The following is a 15,501-nucleotide window of genomic DNA, read 5'->3' on the forward strand; positions in this document are numbered from 1 at the left end:
TTCAAACAACCACTACTGCTTTCTAATGTGATCCCTGCCTCATTTCCAGCCTTCCCCTCATCCACAACCTGGAGACTTGATTCAAATACTCCGGAGTGGTTATAAACATTGGGCCATCTACATTGGAGGTGGAGATGTCGTACATTTAACTTCAGGTAAACACTACTGATTTTTTTCTCCTATTGACCATATCTGAGATTGATGCAATCTCTAACACATTTCATTTAATTGGCACTGTGGACTTGATCAGGTTCAGTAAAACAAAACCCTTTCACATATGTTCTAGATGGAGCAAGTGTGGGTGTGTCTTATGGATATTCTAGTTCTACAGCCATTGCTGTGGTTAAAAGAAAGCATTTTGCTACGGTCATTGGAGATGATCGCTGGCGCATCAACAACAATTCAGACAGAATCTGGAGACCTCTTCCCGCTGATGAGATTGCAGAAAGGGCAATATCAAAAATTGGAATAAGAATGCCTTACAAAGTATTGGAAGCAAATTGCGAACACTTTGTTAATTTGGTTCGTTATGGAATAAATATATCATATCAGGTAAGTGCAAAGCATGATTTGGGGGGGTGGTTTGGGGGCATATTTCTCCCACCCTGCAGCTATCTAAATATACAGGACATATTACAAGAGGGTTCCATGTTTAATGGATTTATGAAACAGGAATGGCAGGGAGATTCCACTCAGTCCAGTAGTGTTCGGGTTGGAGAAAAGGCTGGACCAGAATCAGAATCACAATGAATATCACTGACTGGGATGGCATCAAATTGTGTCACCCTGTGGCAGGAGTACAGTGCAAAGACACAAAAATGACCAAAGCAGAACATAGAAGAGTACAGCACAGGAACAGGTCATTCAGCCCACTCTGCCGAAATAATTAAATTAGTAATCAAATGGCCAACTAAACTTTTCCTTCTACCTACACAACATCCACATGTTCTGCTACTTCCTTTACAGTCATGTGTCAATCTCAATGTTCCTATTGTTTGTGCCATGACCACCCCTGCAGTGCATGCCAGTGATGGAACTGGCTGAGTCAGCATCACTCTGTACCCTCTTGTGACACTGCACATTAAATCCACTGTAGCAGGCGGCGATGTTACCGATGTGAATGCTCTCCACCATGTATCGTGAGAAGTTTCTAAGGGTCTTTGATGATATATGAAATCTACTAATGAAAGGGAGCTGCTGACGTGCCTTTTTCTTGAAGCCGCTCACCCTTTCCACTGCTCACCCCTCAATGAGAACTGGTGTGCCTTCTCCTGACTTCTTCTCCTGGAGGTCCTGAGGGGTATAGAGATGCACACAGGCTTTTTCCCCTCTCCACGCCATCGATGTTGTCCAAGGGAAGGGCACTCGGACCCATAGAGCTTGGCACTGGTGTCGTCGCAGAGCTGAGGCTCGAACTAGCGACCTTCAGATCACTAGACTGATGCCTTAACCACTTTGCCACACACCACACATATTAGACCTACACAGTAATAGCAATATAAACCTTCAGAAAAGCCACAATACTAAACACCACTAGAACAGAACAAAAGCTCCTAGCAATTGAGAAATGAGTGTGTTCGGCTATGCCCGTACCAGCTTGAGCAGAGAAAAGATTCAAAAAGTACAACAATAATAGTAAATAAGTAATGAAATAATACTGAGAATAGGAGTATTGGAGTCCTTGAAAGTGAGACCATAGGTTGTGGAGTCAGCTTAGAGTTCAAGAACACTAATGATCTGGGGACTGATGTACAGAGACATTTGGTCACTGCTTACGTCTGTGATGGAGAGGGAAGACACAATCCCCTCCCTCCCCAGGGTGGGGAAGCTTTTATGAGAATCCTCGCTTCAAGCAGTGAGAGGCTGTACTGATTGAATAAGCAAGGCAACAACCAAATTTCACACTAAAATCAAACATTTGGATTTAATTTCCAGTCTTGTTATTGTTCCAGGATATCTCGGACCCCTTGTTTCTTCCAGGTTCACCTCTGTCTCTATTTCCCAGATTTTGGTTTCAAGTTCAAAGTAAATTTATTGTCAAAGTACATATATGTCACCATATACAACCCAGAGATTCATGTTTTTGTGGGCATACTCAATAAATCCACCCTAGAATAATAACCATTGCAGAATCAGTGAAAGAACAATAGGGCATTCAACCAGTGTGCCAAACATAACAAGCTATGAACATAGAGAAATAAAAGAAAAATAATTATAGATACGCAATAAATATAAAGAACATGAGATGAAGAGTCCTTGAAAGTGAGTCCATAGGTTGTGGGTCATTTTAATGATGGGGCAAGTGAGGTTGAATGAAGTTATCCTTTTTAGTTCAAGAACCTGTTGGTTGAGGGGTAAGAACTGTTCCTGAACCTGGTCATGTGGTCCTGAGGCTCCTGCACCTTCCTCCCGATGGCAGCAGTGAGAAGACAGTAAGTCCTGGGTGGTGGGTCTTTGATGATGTATGTTGCTTTTGTTCCTGCGACAGCGTTTCATGTAGATAGGCTCAATGGTGAAGAGGACTTTACCCGTGATGGACTGGGCTGTATCCACTACTTTTTGTAGCCTTGTGGTACACCTGTACTGATGGAAGTTGTGGAGGAGATGTTGTTGCTAATCTGAACTGACTGGGTCTGCAAGTGAGGAAATTCAGGATCCAATTGAACAGGAGGCATTTGGACCAAGGTCTTGGTGCTTATTGATCAGTTTTGCTGGGATGATAATATTGAATGTTGAGTTGAAGTTGATAAAGAACATCTTGATGTATGTATCTTTGCTGTCCAGATGTTCCAGGTTTGAGTGAAGAGCCAATGAGATGGCACCTGCTGTGGACCTGTTGCTTCAGTAAGGAGATTGGAGAGCATCCAAGACATTTCTCAGACAGGAGTTGATATGTTGACGTGATGTGTTTTGATACCTCTCAAATCACTTCATCAATGTGGATCTAAGTGTTACTGGACACCACATTCTTCCCAGGCACCAGTGTAATTGAAATCTAACGATGGACAGGGAATGTCTTCCTTAAACCCATCTGCCACAATCTGATCGCTCCTGTACATTGATAAGGCAATCCATAATTCCTGGGCAGAGTCACTTATAATGCTGATAATCGTGGATCAGCAGACTGCTGCAATTATTTTCCTGACCAGAAGTGACGATCAGCTGAGAAACACTCACAAAGACAAGTGAAATACTTACCTGTTTTTCAAGCAGCTGGAACACCAGGAATCACAATTATCTTGCTGTATAATTAGCAGGCTCATCTAAATTACTTCCATCCATTCCAGACCCCACAATCCTGGAAAGGTAAAGCAGCCTTAGAGACATTGCAGCACAGATTCACCGGGAAAATAGGCATAGAGAGAGAGCAGAATGACCTGCAGATTCTGCAAGCCCAGACTCAAGTTATTGTTTGGTGACCTAACCACTAGAATCCATAGATCAATAAATAAATACATTTTCAGATATCCACTACTGCTTTCTAATGTGACCCCTGCCTCATTTCCAGCCTTCCCCTCATCCACAACCTGGAGACTTGATTCAAATATTCCGGAGTGTTTATAAACATTGGGCCATCTACATTGGAGGTGGAGATGTCGTACATTTAACTTCAGGTAAATGCTACTGTTTTTTTTTCCTATTGAACATATCTTGGATTGAAGCAATCTCTGGCACATTTCATTTAACTGGTACTGTGGACTTGATCAGGTTCAGTAAAACAAAACCCTTTCACATATGTTCTAGATGGAGCAACTGTGGATGTGTCTTATGGATATTCTAGTTCTACAGCCATTGCAGTGGTTAAGAAACAGCCTCTTGATACGGTCGTTGGAAATGATCGCTGGTGCATCAATAACAAATCAGACAAAATCTTGGAACCTTTTCCCCCTGATGAGATTGTAGAAAGGGCAATATCAAAAATTGGAAAAAGAAAGCGTTACAAATTATTGGAAGCAAATTGTGAACACTTTGTTAATTTTGTTCGTTATGGAATAAATATATCGTATCAGGTAAGTGCAAAGCACGATTGGGGTGGGGGTTAGGGGGCACATTTCTCCCACCCAGAATCTATCTAAATATACAGGACATGTTACAAGGGGGGTTCCATGTTGAATGGCTTTATGAAACAGGAATGGCAGGGAGATTCCACTCAGTCCAGTAGTGTTCGGGTTGGAGAAAAGGCTGGACCAGAATCAGAATCATAATGAATATCACTGACTGGGATGGCATCAAATTGTGTCACCCTGTGGCAGGAGTACAGTGCAAAGACACAAAAATGACCAAAGCAGAACATAGAAGAGTACAGCACAGGAACAGGTCATTCAGCCCACTCTGCCGAAATAATTAAATTAGTAATCAAATGGCCAACTAAACTTTTCCTTCTACCTACACAACATCCACATGTTCTGCTACTTCCTTTACAATCATGTGTCAATCTCAATGTTCCTATTGTTTGTGCCATGACCACCCCTGCAGTGCATGCCAGTGATGGAACTGGCTGAGTCAGCATCATTCTGTACCCTCTTGTGACACTGCACATTAAATCCACTGTAGCAGGCGGCGATGTTACCGATGTGAATGCTCTCCACCATGTATCGTGAGAAGTTTCTAAGGGTCTTTGATGATATATGAAATCTACTAATGAAAGGGAGCTGCTGACGTGCCTTTTTCTTGAAGCCGCTCACCCTTTCCACTGCTCACCCCTCAATGAGAACTGGTGTGCCTTCTCCTGACTTCTTCTCCTGGAGGTCCTGAGGGGTATAGAGATGCACACAGGCTTTTTCCCCTCTCCACGCCATTGATGTTGTCCAAGGGAAGGGCACTCGGACCCATAGAGCTTGGCACTGGTGTCGTCGCAGAGCTGAGGCTCGAACTAGCGACCTTCAGATCACTAGACTGATGCCTTAACCACTTGGCCATGCACCACACATATTAGACCTACACAGTAATAGCAATATAAACCTTCAGAAAAGCCACAATACTAAACACCACTAGAACAGAACAAAAGCTCCTAGCAATTGAGAAATGAGTGTGTTCGGCTATGCCCGTACCAGCTTGAGCAGAGAAAAGATTCAAAAAGTACAACAATAATAGTAAATAAGTAATGAAATAATACTGAGAATAAGAGTATTGGAGTCCTTGAAAGTGAGACCATAGGTTGTGGAGTCAGCTTAGAGTTCAAGAACACTAATGATCTGGGGACTGATGTACAGAGACATTTGGTCACTGCTTACGTCTGTGATGGAGAGGGAAGACACAATCCCCTCCCTCCCCAGGGTGGGGAAGCTTTTATGAGAATCCTCGCTTCAAGCAGTGAGAGGCTGTACTGATTGAATAAGCAAGGCAACAACCAAATTTCACACTAAAATCAAACATTTGGATTTAATTTCCAGTCTTGTTATTGTTCCAGGATATCTCGGACCCCTTGTTTCTTCCAGGTTCACCTCTGTCTCTATTTCCCAGATTTTGGTTTCAAGTTCAAAGTAAATTTATTGTCAAAGTACATATATGTCACCATATACAACCCAGAGATTCATGTTTTTGTGGGCATACTCAATAAATCCACCCTAGAATAATAACCATTGCAGAATCAGTGAAAGAACAATAGGGCATTCAACCAGTGTGCCAAACATAACAAGCTATGAACATAGAGAAATAAAAGAAAAATAATTATAGATACGCAATAAATATAAAGAACATGAGATGAAGAGTCCTTGAAAGTGAGTCCATAGGTTGTGGGTCATTTTAATGATGGGGCAAGTGAGGTTGAATGAAGTTATCCTTTTTAGTTCAAGAACCTGTTGGTTGAGGGGTAAGAACTGTTCCTGAACCTGGTCATGTGGTCCTGAGGCTCCTGCACCTTCCTCCTGATGGCAGCAGTGAGAAGACAGTAAGTCCTGGGTGGTGGGTCTTTGATGATGTATGTTGCTTTTGTTCCTGCGACAGCGTTTCATGTAGATAGGCTCAATGGTGAAGAGGACTTTACCCGTGATGGACTGGGCTGTATCCACTACTTTTTGTAGCCTTGTGGTACACCTGTACTGATGGAAGATGTGGAGGAGATGTTGTTGCTAATCTGAACTGACTGGGTCTGCAAGTGAGGAAATTCAGGATCCAATTGAACAGGAGGCATTGGGATCAAGGTCTTGGAGCTTATTGATCAGTTTTGCTGGGATGATAATATTGAATGTTGAGTTGAAGTTGATAAAGAACATCTTGATGTATGTATCTTTGCTGTCCAGATGTTCCAGGTTTGAGTGAAGAGCCAATGAGATGGCACCTGCTGTGGACCTGTTGCTTCAGTAAGGAGATTGGAGAGCATCCAAGACATTTCTCAGACAGGAGTTGATATGTTGACGTGATGTGTTTTGATACCTCTCAAATCACTTCATCAATGTGGATCTAAGTGTTACTGGACACCACATTCTTCCCAGGCACCAGTGTAATTGAAATCTAACGATGGACAGGGAATGTCTTCCTTAAACCCATCTGCCACAATCTGATCGCTCCTGTACATTGATAAGGCAATCCATAATTCCTGGGCAGAGTCACTTATAATGCTGATAATCGTGGATCAGCAGACTGCTGCAATTATTTTCCTGACCAGAAGTGACGATCAGCTGAGAAACACTCACAAAGACAAGTGAAATACTTACCTGTTTTTCAAGCAGCTGGAACACCAGGAATCACAATTATCTTGCTGTATAATTAGCAGGCTCATCTAAATTACTTCCATCCATTCCAGACCCCACAATCCTGGAAAGGTAAAGCAGCCTTAGAGACATTGCAGCACAGATTCACCGGGAAAATAGGCATAGAGAGAAAGCAGAATGACCTGCAGATTCTGCAAGCCCAGACTCAAGTTATTGTTTGGTGACCTAACCACTAGAATCCATAGATCAATAAATAAATACATTTTCAGATATCCACTACTGCTTTCTAATGTGACCCCTGCCTCATTTCCAGCCTTCCCCTCATCCACAACCTGGAGACTTGATTCAAATATTCCGGAGTGTTTATAAACATTGGGCCATCTACATTGGAGGTGGAGATGTCGTACATTTAACTTCAGGTAAATGCTACTGTTTTTTTTTCCTATTGAACATATCTTGGATTGAAGCAATCTCTGGCACATTTCATTTAACTGGTACTGTGGACTTGATCAGGTTCAGTAAAACAAAACCCTTTCACATATGTTCTAGGTGGAGCAACTGTGGATGCGTCTTATGGATATTTTAGTTTTGCAGCCATTGCTGTGGTTAAGAAACAGCCTCTTGATACGGTCGTTGGAAATGATCGCTGGTGCATCAATAACAAATCAGACAAAATCTTGGAACCTTTTCCCCCTGATGAGGTTGTAGAAAGGGCAATATCAAAAATTGGAAAAAGAAAGCGTTACAAATTATTGGAAGCAAATTGCGAACACTTTGTTAATTTTGTTCGTTATGGAATAAATATATCATATCAGGTAAGTGCAAAGCATGATTGGGGTGGGGGTTAGGGGGCACATTTCTCCCATCCAGAATCTATCTAAATATACAGGACATGTTACAAGGGGGGTTCCATGTTTAATGGCTTTATGAAACAGGAATGGCAGGGAGATTCCACTCAGTCCAGTAGTGTTCGGGTTGGAGAAAAGGCTGGACCAGAATCAGAATCACAATGAATATCACTGACTGGGATGGCATCAAATTGTGTCACCCTGTGGCAGGAGTACAGTGCAAAGACACAAAAATGACCAAAGCAGAACATAGAAGAGTACAGCACAGGAACAGGTCATTCAGCCCACTCTGCCTAAATAATTAAATTAGTAATCAAATGGCCAACTAAACTTTTCCTTCTACCTACACAACATCCACATGTTCTGCTACTTCCTTTACAGTCATGTGTCAATCTCAATGTTCCTATTGTTTGTGCCATGACCACCCCTGCAGTGCATGCCAGTGATGGAACTGGCTGAGTCAGCATCACTCTGTACCCTCTTGTGACACTGCACATTAAATCCACTGTAGCAGGCGGCGATGTTACCGATGTGAATGCTCTCCACCATGTATCGTGAGAAGTTTCTAAGGGTCTTTGATGATATATGAAATCTACTAATGAAAGGGAGCTGCTGACGTGCCTTTTTCTTGAAGCCGCTCACCCTTTCCACTGCTCACCCCTCAATGAGAACTGGTGTGCCTTCTCCTGACTTCTTCTCCTGGAGGTCCTGAGGGGTATAGAGATGCACACAGGCTTTTTCCCCTCTCCACGCCATTGATGTTGTCCAAGGGAAGGGCACTCGGACCCATAGAGCTTGGCACTGGTGTCGTCGCAGAGCTGAGGCTCGAACTAGCGACCTTCAGATCACTAGACTGATGCCTTAACCACTTGGCCATGCACCACACATATTAGACCTACACAGTAATAGCAATATAAACCTTCAGAAAAGCCACAATACTAAACACCACTAGAACAGAACAAAAGCTCCTAGCAATTGAGAAATGAGTGTGTTCGGCTATGCCCGTACCAGCTTGAGCAGAGAAAAGATTCAAAAAGTACAACAATAATAGTAAATAAGTAATGAAATAATACTGAGAATAGGAGTATTGGAGTCCTTGAAAGTGAGACCATAGGTTGTGGAGTCAGCTTAGAGTTCAAGAACACTAATGATCTGGGGACTGATGTACAGAGACATTTGGTCACTGCTTACGTCTGTGATGGAGAGGGAAGACACAATCCCCTCCCTCCCCAGGGTGGGGAAGCTTTTATGAGAATCCTCGCTTCAAGCAGTGAGAGGCTGTACTGATTGAATAAGCAAGGCAACAACCAAATTTCACACTAAAATCAAACATTTGGATTTAATTTCCAGTCTTGTTATTGTTCCAGGATATCTCGGACCCCTTGTTTCTTCCAGGTTCACCTCTGTCTCTATTTCCCAGATTTTGGTTTCAAGTTCAAAGTAAATTTATTGTCAAAGTACATATATGTCACCATATACAACCCAGAGATTCATGTTTTTGTGGGCATACTCAATAAATCCACCCTAGAATAAAAACCATTGCAGAATCAGTGAAAGAACAATAGGGCATTCAACCAGTGTGCCAAACATAACAAGCTATGAACATAGAGAAATAAAAGAAAAATAATTATAGATACGCAATAAATATAAAGAACATGAGATGAAGAGTCCTTGAAAGTGAGTCCATAGGTTGTGGGTCATTTTAATGATGGGGCAAGTGAGGTTGAATGAAGTTATCATTTTTAGTTCAAGAACCTGTTGGTTGAGGGGTAAGAACTGTTCCTGAACCTGGTCATGTGGTCCTGAGGCTCCTGCACCTTCCTCCTGATGGCAGCAGTGAGAAGACAGTAAGTCCTGGGTGGTGGGTCTTTGATGATGTATGCTGCTTTTGTTCCTGCGACAGCGTTTCATGTAGATAGGCTCAATGGTGAAAAGGACTTTACCCATGATGGATCGGGGTGTAATCACTACTTTTTGTAGCCTAGTGGCACACCTGTACTGAAGGAAGTTGTGGAGGAGATGTTGTTGCTAATCTGAACTGACTGGGTCTGCAAGTGAGGAAATCCAGGATCCAATTGAACGGGAGGCATTTGGACCAAGGTCTTGGTGCTTATTGATCAGTTTTGTTGGGATGATAATATTGAATGTTGAGTTGAAGTTGACAAAGAACATCTTGATGTATGTATCTTTGCTGTCCAGATGTTCCAGGTTTGAGTGAAGAGCCAATGAGATGGCATCTGCTGTGGACCTGTTGCTTTAGTAAGGAGATTGGAGAGCATCCAAGTCATTTCTCAGACAGGAGTTGATATGTTGACGTGATGTGTTTTGATACCTCTCAAATCACTTCATCAATGTGGATCTAAGTGTTACTGGACACCACATTCTTCCCAGGCACCAGTGTAATTGAAATCTAACGATGGACAGGGAATGTCTTCCTTAAACCCATCTGCCACAATCTGATCGCTCCTGTACATTGATAAGGCAATCCATAATTCCTGGGCAGAGTCACTTATAATGCTGATAATCATGGATCAGCAGACTGCTGCAATTATTTTCCTGACCAGAAGTGACGATCAGCTGAGAAACACTCACAAAGACAAGTGAAATACTTACCTGTTTTTCAAGCGGCTGGAACACCAGGAATCACAATTATCTTGCTGTATAATTAGCAGGCTCATCTAAATTACTTCCATCCATTCCAGACCCCACAATCCTGGAAAGGTAAAGCAGCCTTAGAGACATTGCAGCACAGATTCACCGGGAAAATAGGCATAGAGAGAGACCAGAATGACCTGCAGATTCGGTATGCACTCCTGCAAGCCCAGACTCAAGTTATTGTTTGATGACCTAACCACTAGAATCCATAGATCAATAAATAAATACATTTTCAGATATCCACTACTGCTTTCTAATGTGACCCCTGCCTCATTTCCAGCCTTCCCCTCATCCACAACCTGGAGACTTGATTCAAATATTCCGGAGTGTTTATAAACATTGGGCCATCTACATTGGAGGTGGAGATGTCGTACATTTAACTTCAGGTAAATGCTACTGTTTTTTTTTCCTATTGAACATATCTTGGATTGAAGCAATCTCTGGCACATTTCATTTAACTGGTACTGTGGACTTGATCAGGTTCAGTAAAACAAAACCCTTTCACATATGTTCTAGATGGAGCAACTGTGGATGTGTCTTATGGATATTCTAGTTCTACAGCCATTGCAGTGGTTAAGAAACAGCCTCTTGATACGGTCGTTGGAAATGATCGCTGGTGCATCAATAACAAATCAGACAAAATCTTGGAACCTTTTCCCCCTGATGAGATTGTAGAAAGGGCAATATCAAAAATTGGAAAAAGAAAGCGTTACAAATTATTGGAAGCAAATTGTGAACACTTTGTTAATTTTGTTCGTTATGGAATAAATATATCGTATCAGGTAAGTGCAAAGCACGATTGGGGTGGGGGTTAGGGGGCACATTTCTCCCACCCAGAATCTATCTAAATATACAGGACATGTTACAAGGGGGGTTCCATGTTGAATGGCTTTATGAAACAGGAATGGCAGGGAGATTCCACTCAGTCCAGTAGTGTTCGGGTTGGAGAAAAGGCTGGACCAGAATCAGAATCATAATGAATATCACTGACTGGGATGGCATCAAATTGTGTCACCCTGTGGCAGGAGTACAGTGCAAAGACACAAAAATGACCAAAGCAGAACATAGAAGAGTACAGCACAGGAACAGGTCATTCAGCCCACTCTGCCGAAATAATTAAATTAGTAATCAAATGGCCAACTAAACTTTTCCTTCTACCTACACAACATCCACATGTTCTGCTACTTCCTTTACAATCATGTGTCAATCTCAATGTTCCTATTGTTTGTGCCATGACCACCCCTGCAGTGCATGCCAGTGATGGAACTGGCTGAGTCAGCATCATTCTGTACCCTCTTGTGACACTGCACATTAAATCCACTGTAGCAGGCGGCGATGTTACCGATGTGAATGCTCTCCACCATGTATCGTGAGAAGTTTCTAAGGGTCTTTGATGATATATGAAATCTACTAATGAAAGGGAGCTGCTGACGTGCCTTTTTCTTGAAGCCGCTCACCCTTTCCACTGCTCACCCCTCAATGAGAACTGGTGTGCCTTCTCCTGACTTCTTCTCCTGGAGGTCCTGAGGGGTATAGAGATGCACACAGGCTTTTTCCCCTCTCCACGCCATCGATGTTGTCCAAGGGAAGGGCACTCGGACCCATAGAGCTTGGCACTGGTGTCGTCGCAGAGCTGAGGCTCGAACTAGCGACCCTCAGATCACTAGACTGATGCCTTAACCACTTTGCCACACACCACACATATTAGACCTACACAGTAATAGCAATATAAACCTTCAGAAAAGCCACAATACTAAACACCACTAGAACAGAACAAAAGCTCCTAGCAATTGAGAAATGAGTGTGTTCGGCTATGCCCGTACCAGCTTGAGCAGAGAAAAGATTCGAAAAGTACAACAATAATAGTAAATAAGTAATGAAATAATACTGAGAATAGGAGTATTGGAGTCCTTGAAAGTGAGACCATAGGTTGTGGAGTCAGCTTAGAGTTCAAGAACACTAATGATCTGGGGACTGATGTACAGAGACATTTGGTCACTGCTTACGTCTGTGATGGAGAGGGAAGACACAATCCCCTCCCTCCCCAGGGTGGGGAAGCTTTTATGAGAATCCTCACTTCAAGCAGTGAGAGGCTGTACTGATTGAATAAGCAAGGCAACAACCAAATTTCACACTAAAATCAAACATTTGGATTTAATTTCCAGTCTTGTTATTGTTCCAGGATATCTCGGACCCCTTGTTTCTTCCAGGTTCACCTCTGTCTCTATTTCCCAGATTTTGGTTTCAAGTTCAAAGTAAATTTATTGTCAAAGTACATATATGTCACCATATACAACCCAGAGATTCATGTTTTTGTGGGCATACTCAATAAATCCACCCTAGAATAATAACCATTGCAGAATCAGTGAAAGAACATAGGGCATTCAACCAGTGTGCCAAACATAACAAGCTATGAACATAGAGAAATAAAAGAAAAATAATTATAGATACGCAATAAATATAAAGAACATGAGATGAAGAGTCCTTGAAAGTGAGTCCATAGGTTGTGGGTCATTTTAATGATGGGGCAAGTGAGGTTGAATGAAGTTATCCTTTTTAGTTCAAGAACCTGTTGGTTGAGGGGTAAGAACTGTTCCTGAACCTGGTCATGTGGTCCTGAGGCTCCTGCACCTTCCTCCTGATGGCAGCAGTGAGAAGACAGTAAGTCCTGGGTGGTGGGTCTTTGATGATGTATGCTGCTTTTGTTCCTGCGACAGCGTTTCATGTAGATAGGCTCAATGGTGAAGAGGACTTTACCCATGATGGACTGGGCTGTATCCACTACTTTTTGTAGCCTAGTGGCACACCTGTACTGAAGGAAGTTGTGGAGGAGATGTTGTTGCTAATCAGAACTGACTGGGTCTGCAAGTGAGGAAATCCAGGATCCAATTGAACAGCAGGCATTGGGACCAAGTGCTTGGAGCTTATTGTTGAGTTTTGCTGGGATGATAATATTGGATGTTGAGTTGAAGTTGACAAAGAACATCTTGATGTATGTATCTTTGCTGTCCAGATGTTCCAGGTTTGAGTGAAGAGCCAATGAGATGGCATCTACTGTGGACCTGTTGCTTCAGTAAGGAAATTGGAGAGCATCCAAGTCATTTCTCAGACAGGAGTTGATATGTTGACGTGATGTGTTTTGATACCTCTCAAATCACTTCATCAATGTGGATCTAAGTGTTACTGGACACCACATTCTTCCCAGGCACCAGTGTAATTGAAATCTAACGATGGACAGGGAATGTCTTCCTTAAACCCATCTGCCACAATCTGATCGCTCCTGTACATTGATAAGGCAATCCATAATTCCTGGGCAGAGTCACTTATAATGCTGATAATCGTGGATCAGCAGACTGCTGCAATTATTTTCCTGACCAGAAGTGACGATCAGCTGAGAAACACTCACAAAGACAAGTGAAATACTTACCTGTTTTTCAAGCAGCTGGAACACCAGGAATCACAATTATCTTGCTGTATAATTAGCAGGCTCATCTAAATTACTTCCATCCATTCCAGACCCCACAATCCTGGAAAGGTAAAGCAGCCTTAGAGACATTGCAGCACAGATTCACCGGGAAAATAGGCATAGAGAGAGACCAGAATGACCTGCAGATTCGGTATGCACTCCTGCAAGCCCAGACTCAAGTTATTGTTTGGTGACCTAACCACTAGAATCCATAGATCAATAAATAAATACATTTTCAGATATCCACTACTGCTTTCTAATGTGACCCCTGCCTCATTTCCAGCCTTCCCCTCATCCACAACCTGGAGACTTGATTCAAATATTCCGGAGTGTTTATAAACATTGGGCCATCTACATTGGAGGTGGAGATGTCGTACATTTAACTTCAGGTAAATGCTATTGTTTTTTTTTCCTATTGAACATATCTTGGATTGAAGCAATCTCTGGCACATTTCATTTAACTGGCATGTGGACTTGATCAGGTTCAGTAAAACAAAACCCTTTCACATATGTTCTAGGTGGAGCAACTGTGGATGTGTCTTATGGATATTTTAGTTTTGCAGCCATTGCCGTGGTTAAGAAACAGCCTCTTGATACGGTCGTTGGAAATGATCGCTGGTGCATCAATAACAAATCAGACAAAATCTTGGAACCTTTTCCCCCTGATGAGATTGTAGAAAGGGCAATATCAAAAATTGGAAAAAGAAAGCGTTACAAATTATTGGAAGCAAATTGTGAACACTTTGTTAATTTTGTTCGTTATGGAATAAATATATCATATCAGGTAAGTGCAAAGCATGATTGGGGTGGGGGTTAGGGGGCACATTTCTCCCACCCAGAATCTATCTAAATATACAGGACATGTTACAAGGGGGGTTCCATGTTGAATGGCTTTATGTAACAGGAATGGCAGGGAGATTCCACTCAGTCCACTAGGGTTCGGGTTGGAGAAAAGGCTGGACCAGAATCAGAATCACAATGAATATCACTGACTGGGATGGCATCAAATTGTGTCACCCTGTGGCAGGAGTACAGTGCAAAGACACAAAAATGACCAAAGCAGAACATAGAAGAGTACAGCACAGGAACAGGTCATTCAGCCCAAACACTCTGCCTAAATAATTAAATTAGTAATCAAACGGCCAACTAAACTTTTCCTTCTAACTACACAACGTCCACATTTCCTGCCACTTCCTTTACAGTCATGTGTCAATCTCAATGTTCCTATTGTTTGTGCCATGACCACCCCTGCAGTGCATGCCAGTGATGGAACTGGCTGAGTCAGCATCACTCTGTACCCTCTTGTGACCCTGCACATTGGTGCTACCATTCCAGGGGGCGATGTTACCGATGTGAATGTTCACCACCATGTAACGGTAGAAATTTCTAAGAGTCTTTGGTGATATGTGAAATCTACTAATGAAAGGGAGCTGCTGATGTGCCTTCTTCTTGAAGCCGCTCACCCTTTCCACTGGTGACCCCTCAATGAGAACTGGTGTGGGTTCGCCTGACTTTATCTCCCAGAAGTCCGATTATCAGTTCATTGGTCTGACTGACGTTGGGTGCAAGGCTGTCGTCGCTGTGACACCACTCAACCAGCTGATCTATCTCACAGTTGTAGGTCTCCTTGGTGCCAGATGAGATTCTGACAACAACAGTGGTGCCATTGGCTAATTTATAGATGACGTTTGAGCTGTGCCTCCACCAGTCACTTGAAACAGTTTTATTGCATTTTTACTGTAATTTGTGTAATCTTTATCCACAGGCTATTTCTGTTAGAGGTTTAATTGGTGGATTTATTGGTGCCTGTGTTCTCAGCGGATTGGCTGTGTCAAGTGCTCCTGTACTTGCTGCTGTGTCTCTCATTGCTGATCATATT

The 15,501-nt window shown here is 42.5% G+C and overlaps 1 protein-coding gene across 1 annotated transcript; it reads left to right on the plus strand.

Moving 5' to 3' along the window:
• Nucleotides 1-40: 40 nt before the first annotated feature.
• On the plus strand, nucleotides 41-15,263 carry LOC140717839 (lecithin retinol acyltransferase-like; the record flags this gene model as incomplete). Its single annotated transcript, XM_073031564.1, has 5 exons — nucleotides 41-155; nucleotides 287-552; nucleotides 6,967-7,072; nucleotides 10,673-10,938; nucleotides 15,147-15,263. Coding segments are annotated over 5 exons (870 nt in total), but the record flags the coding sequence as incomplete, so codon positions are not given.
• Between the last annotated feature and the right edge of the window lie 238 nt (nucleotides 15,264-15,501).

The sequence above is a fragment of the Hemitrygon akajei genome, chromosome 28, assembly GCF_048418815.1.
Source record: "Hemitrygon akajei chromosome 28, sHemAka1.3, whole genome shotgun sequence".
Classification (NCBI taxonomy): Eukaryota; Metazoa; Chordata; class Chondrichthyes; order Myliobatiformes; family Dasyatidae; genus Hemitrygon; species Hemitrygon akajei.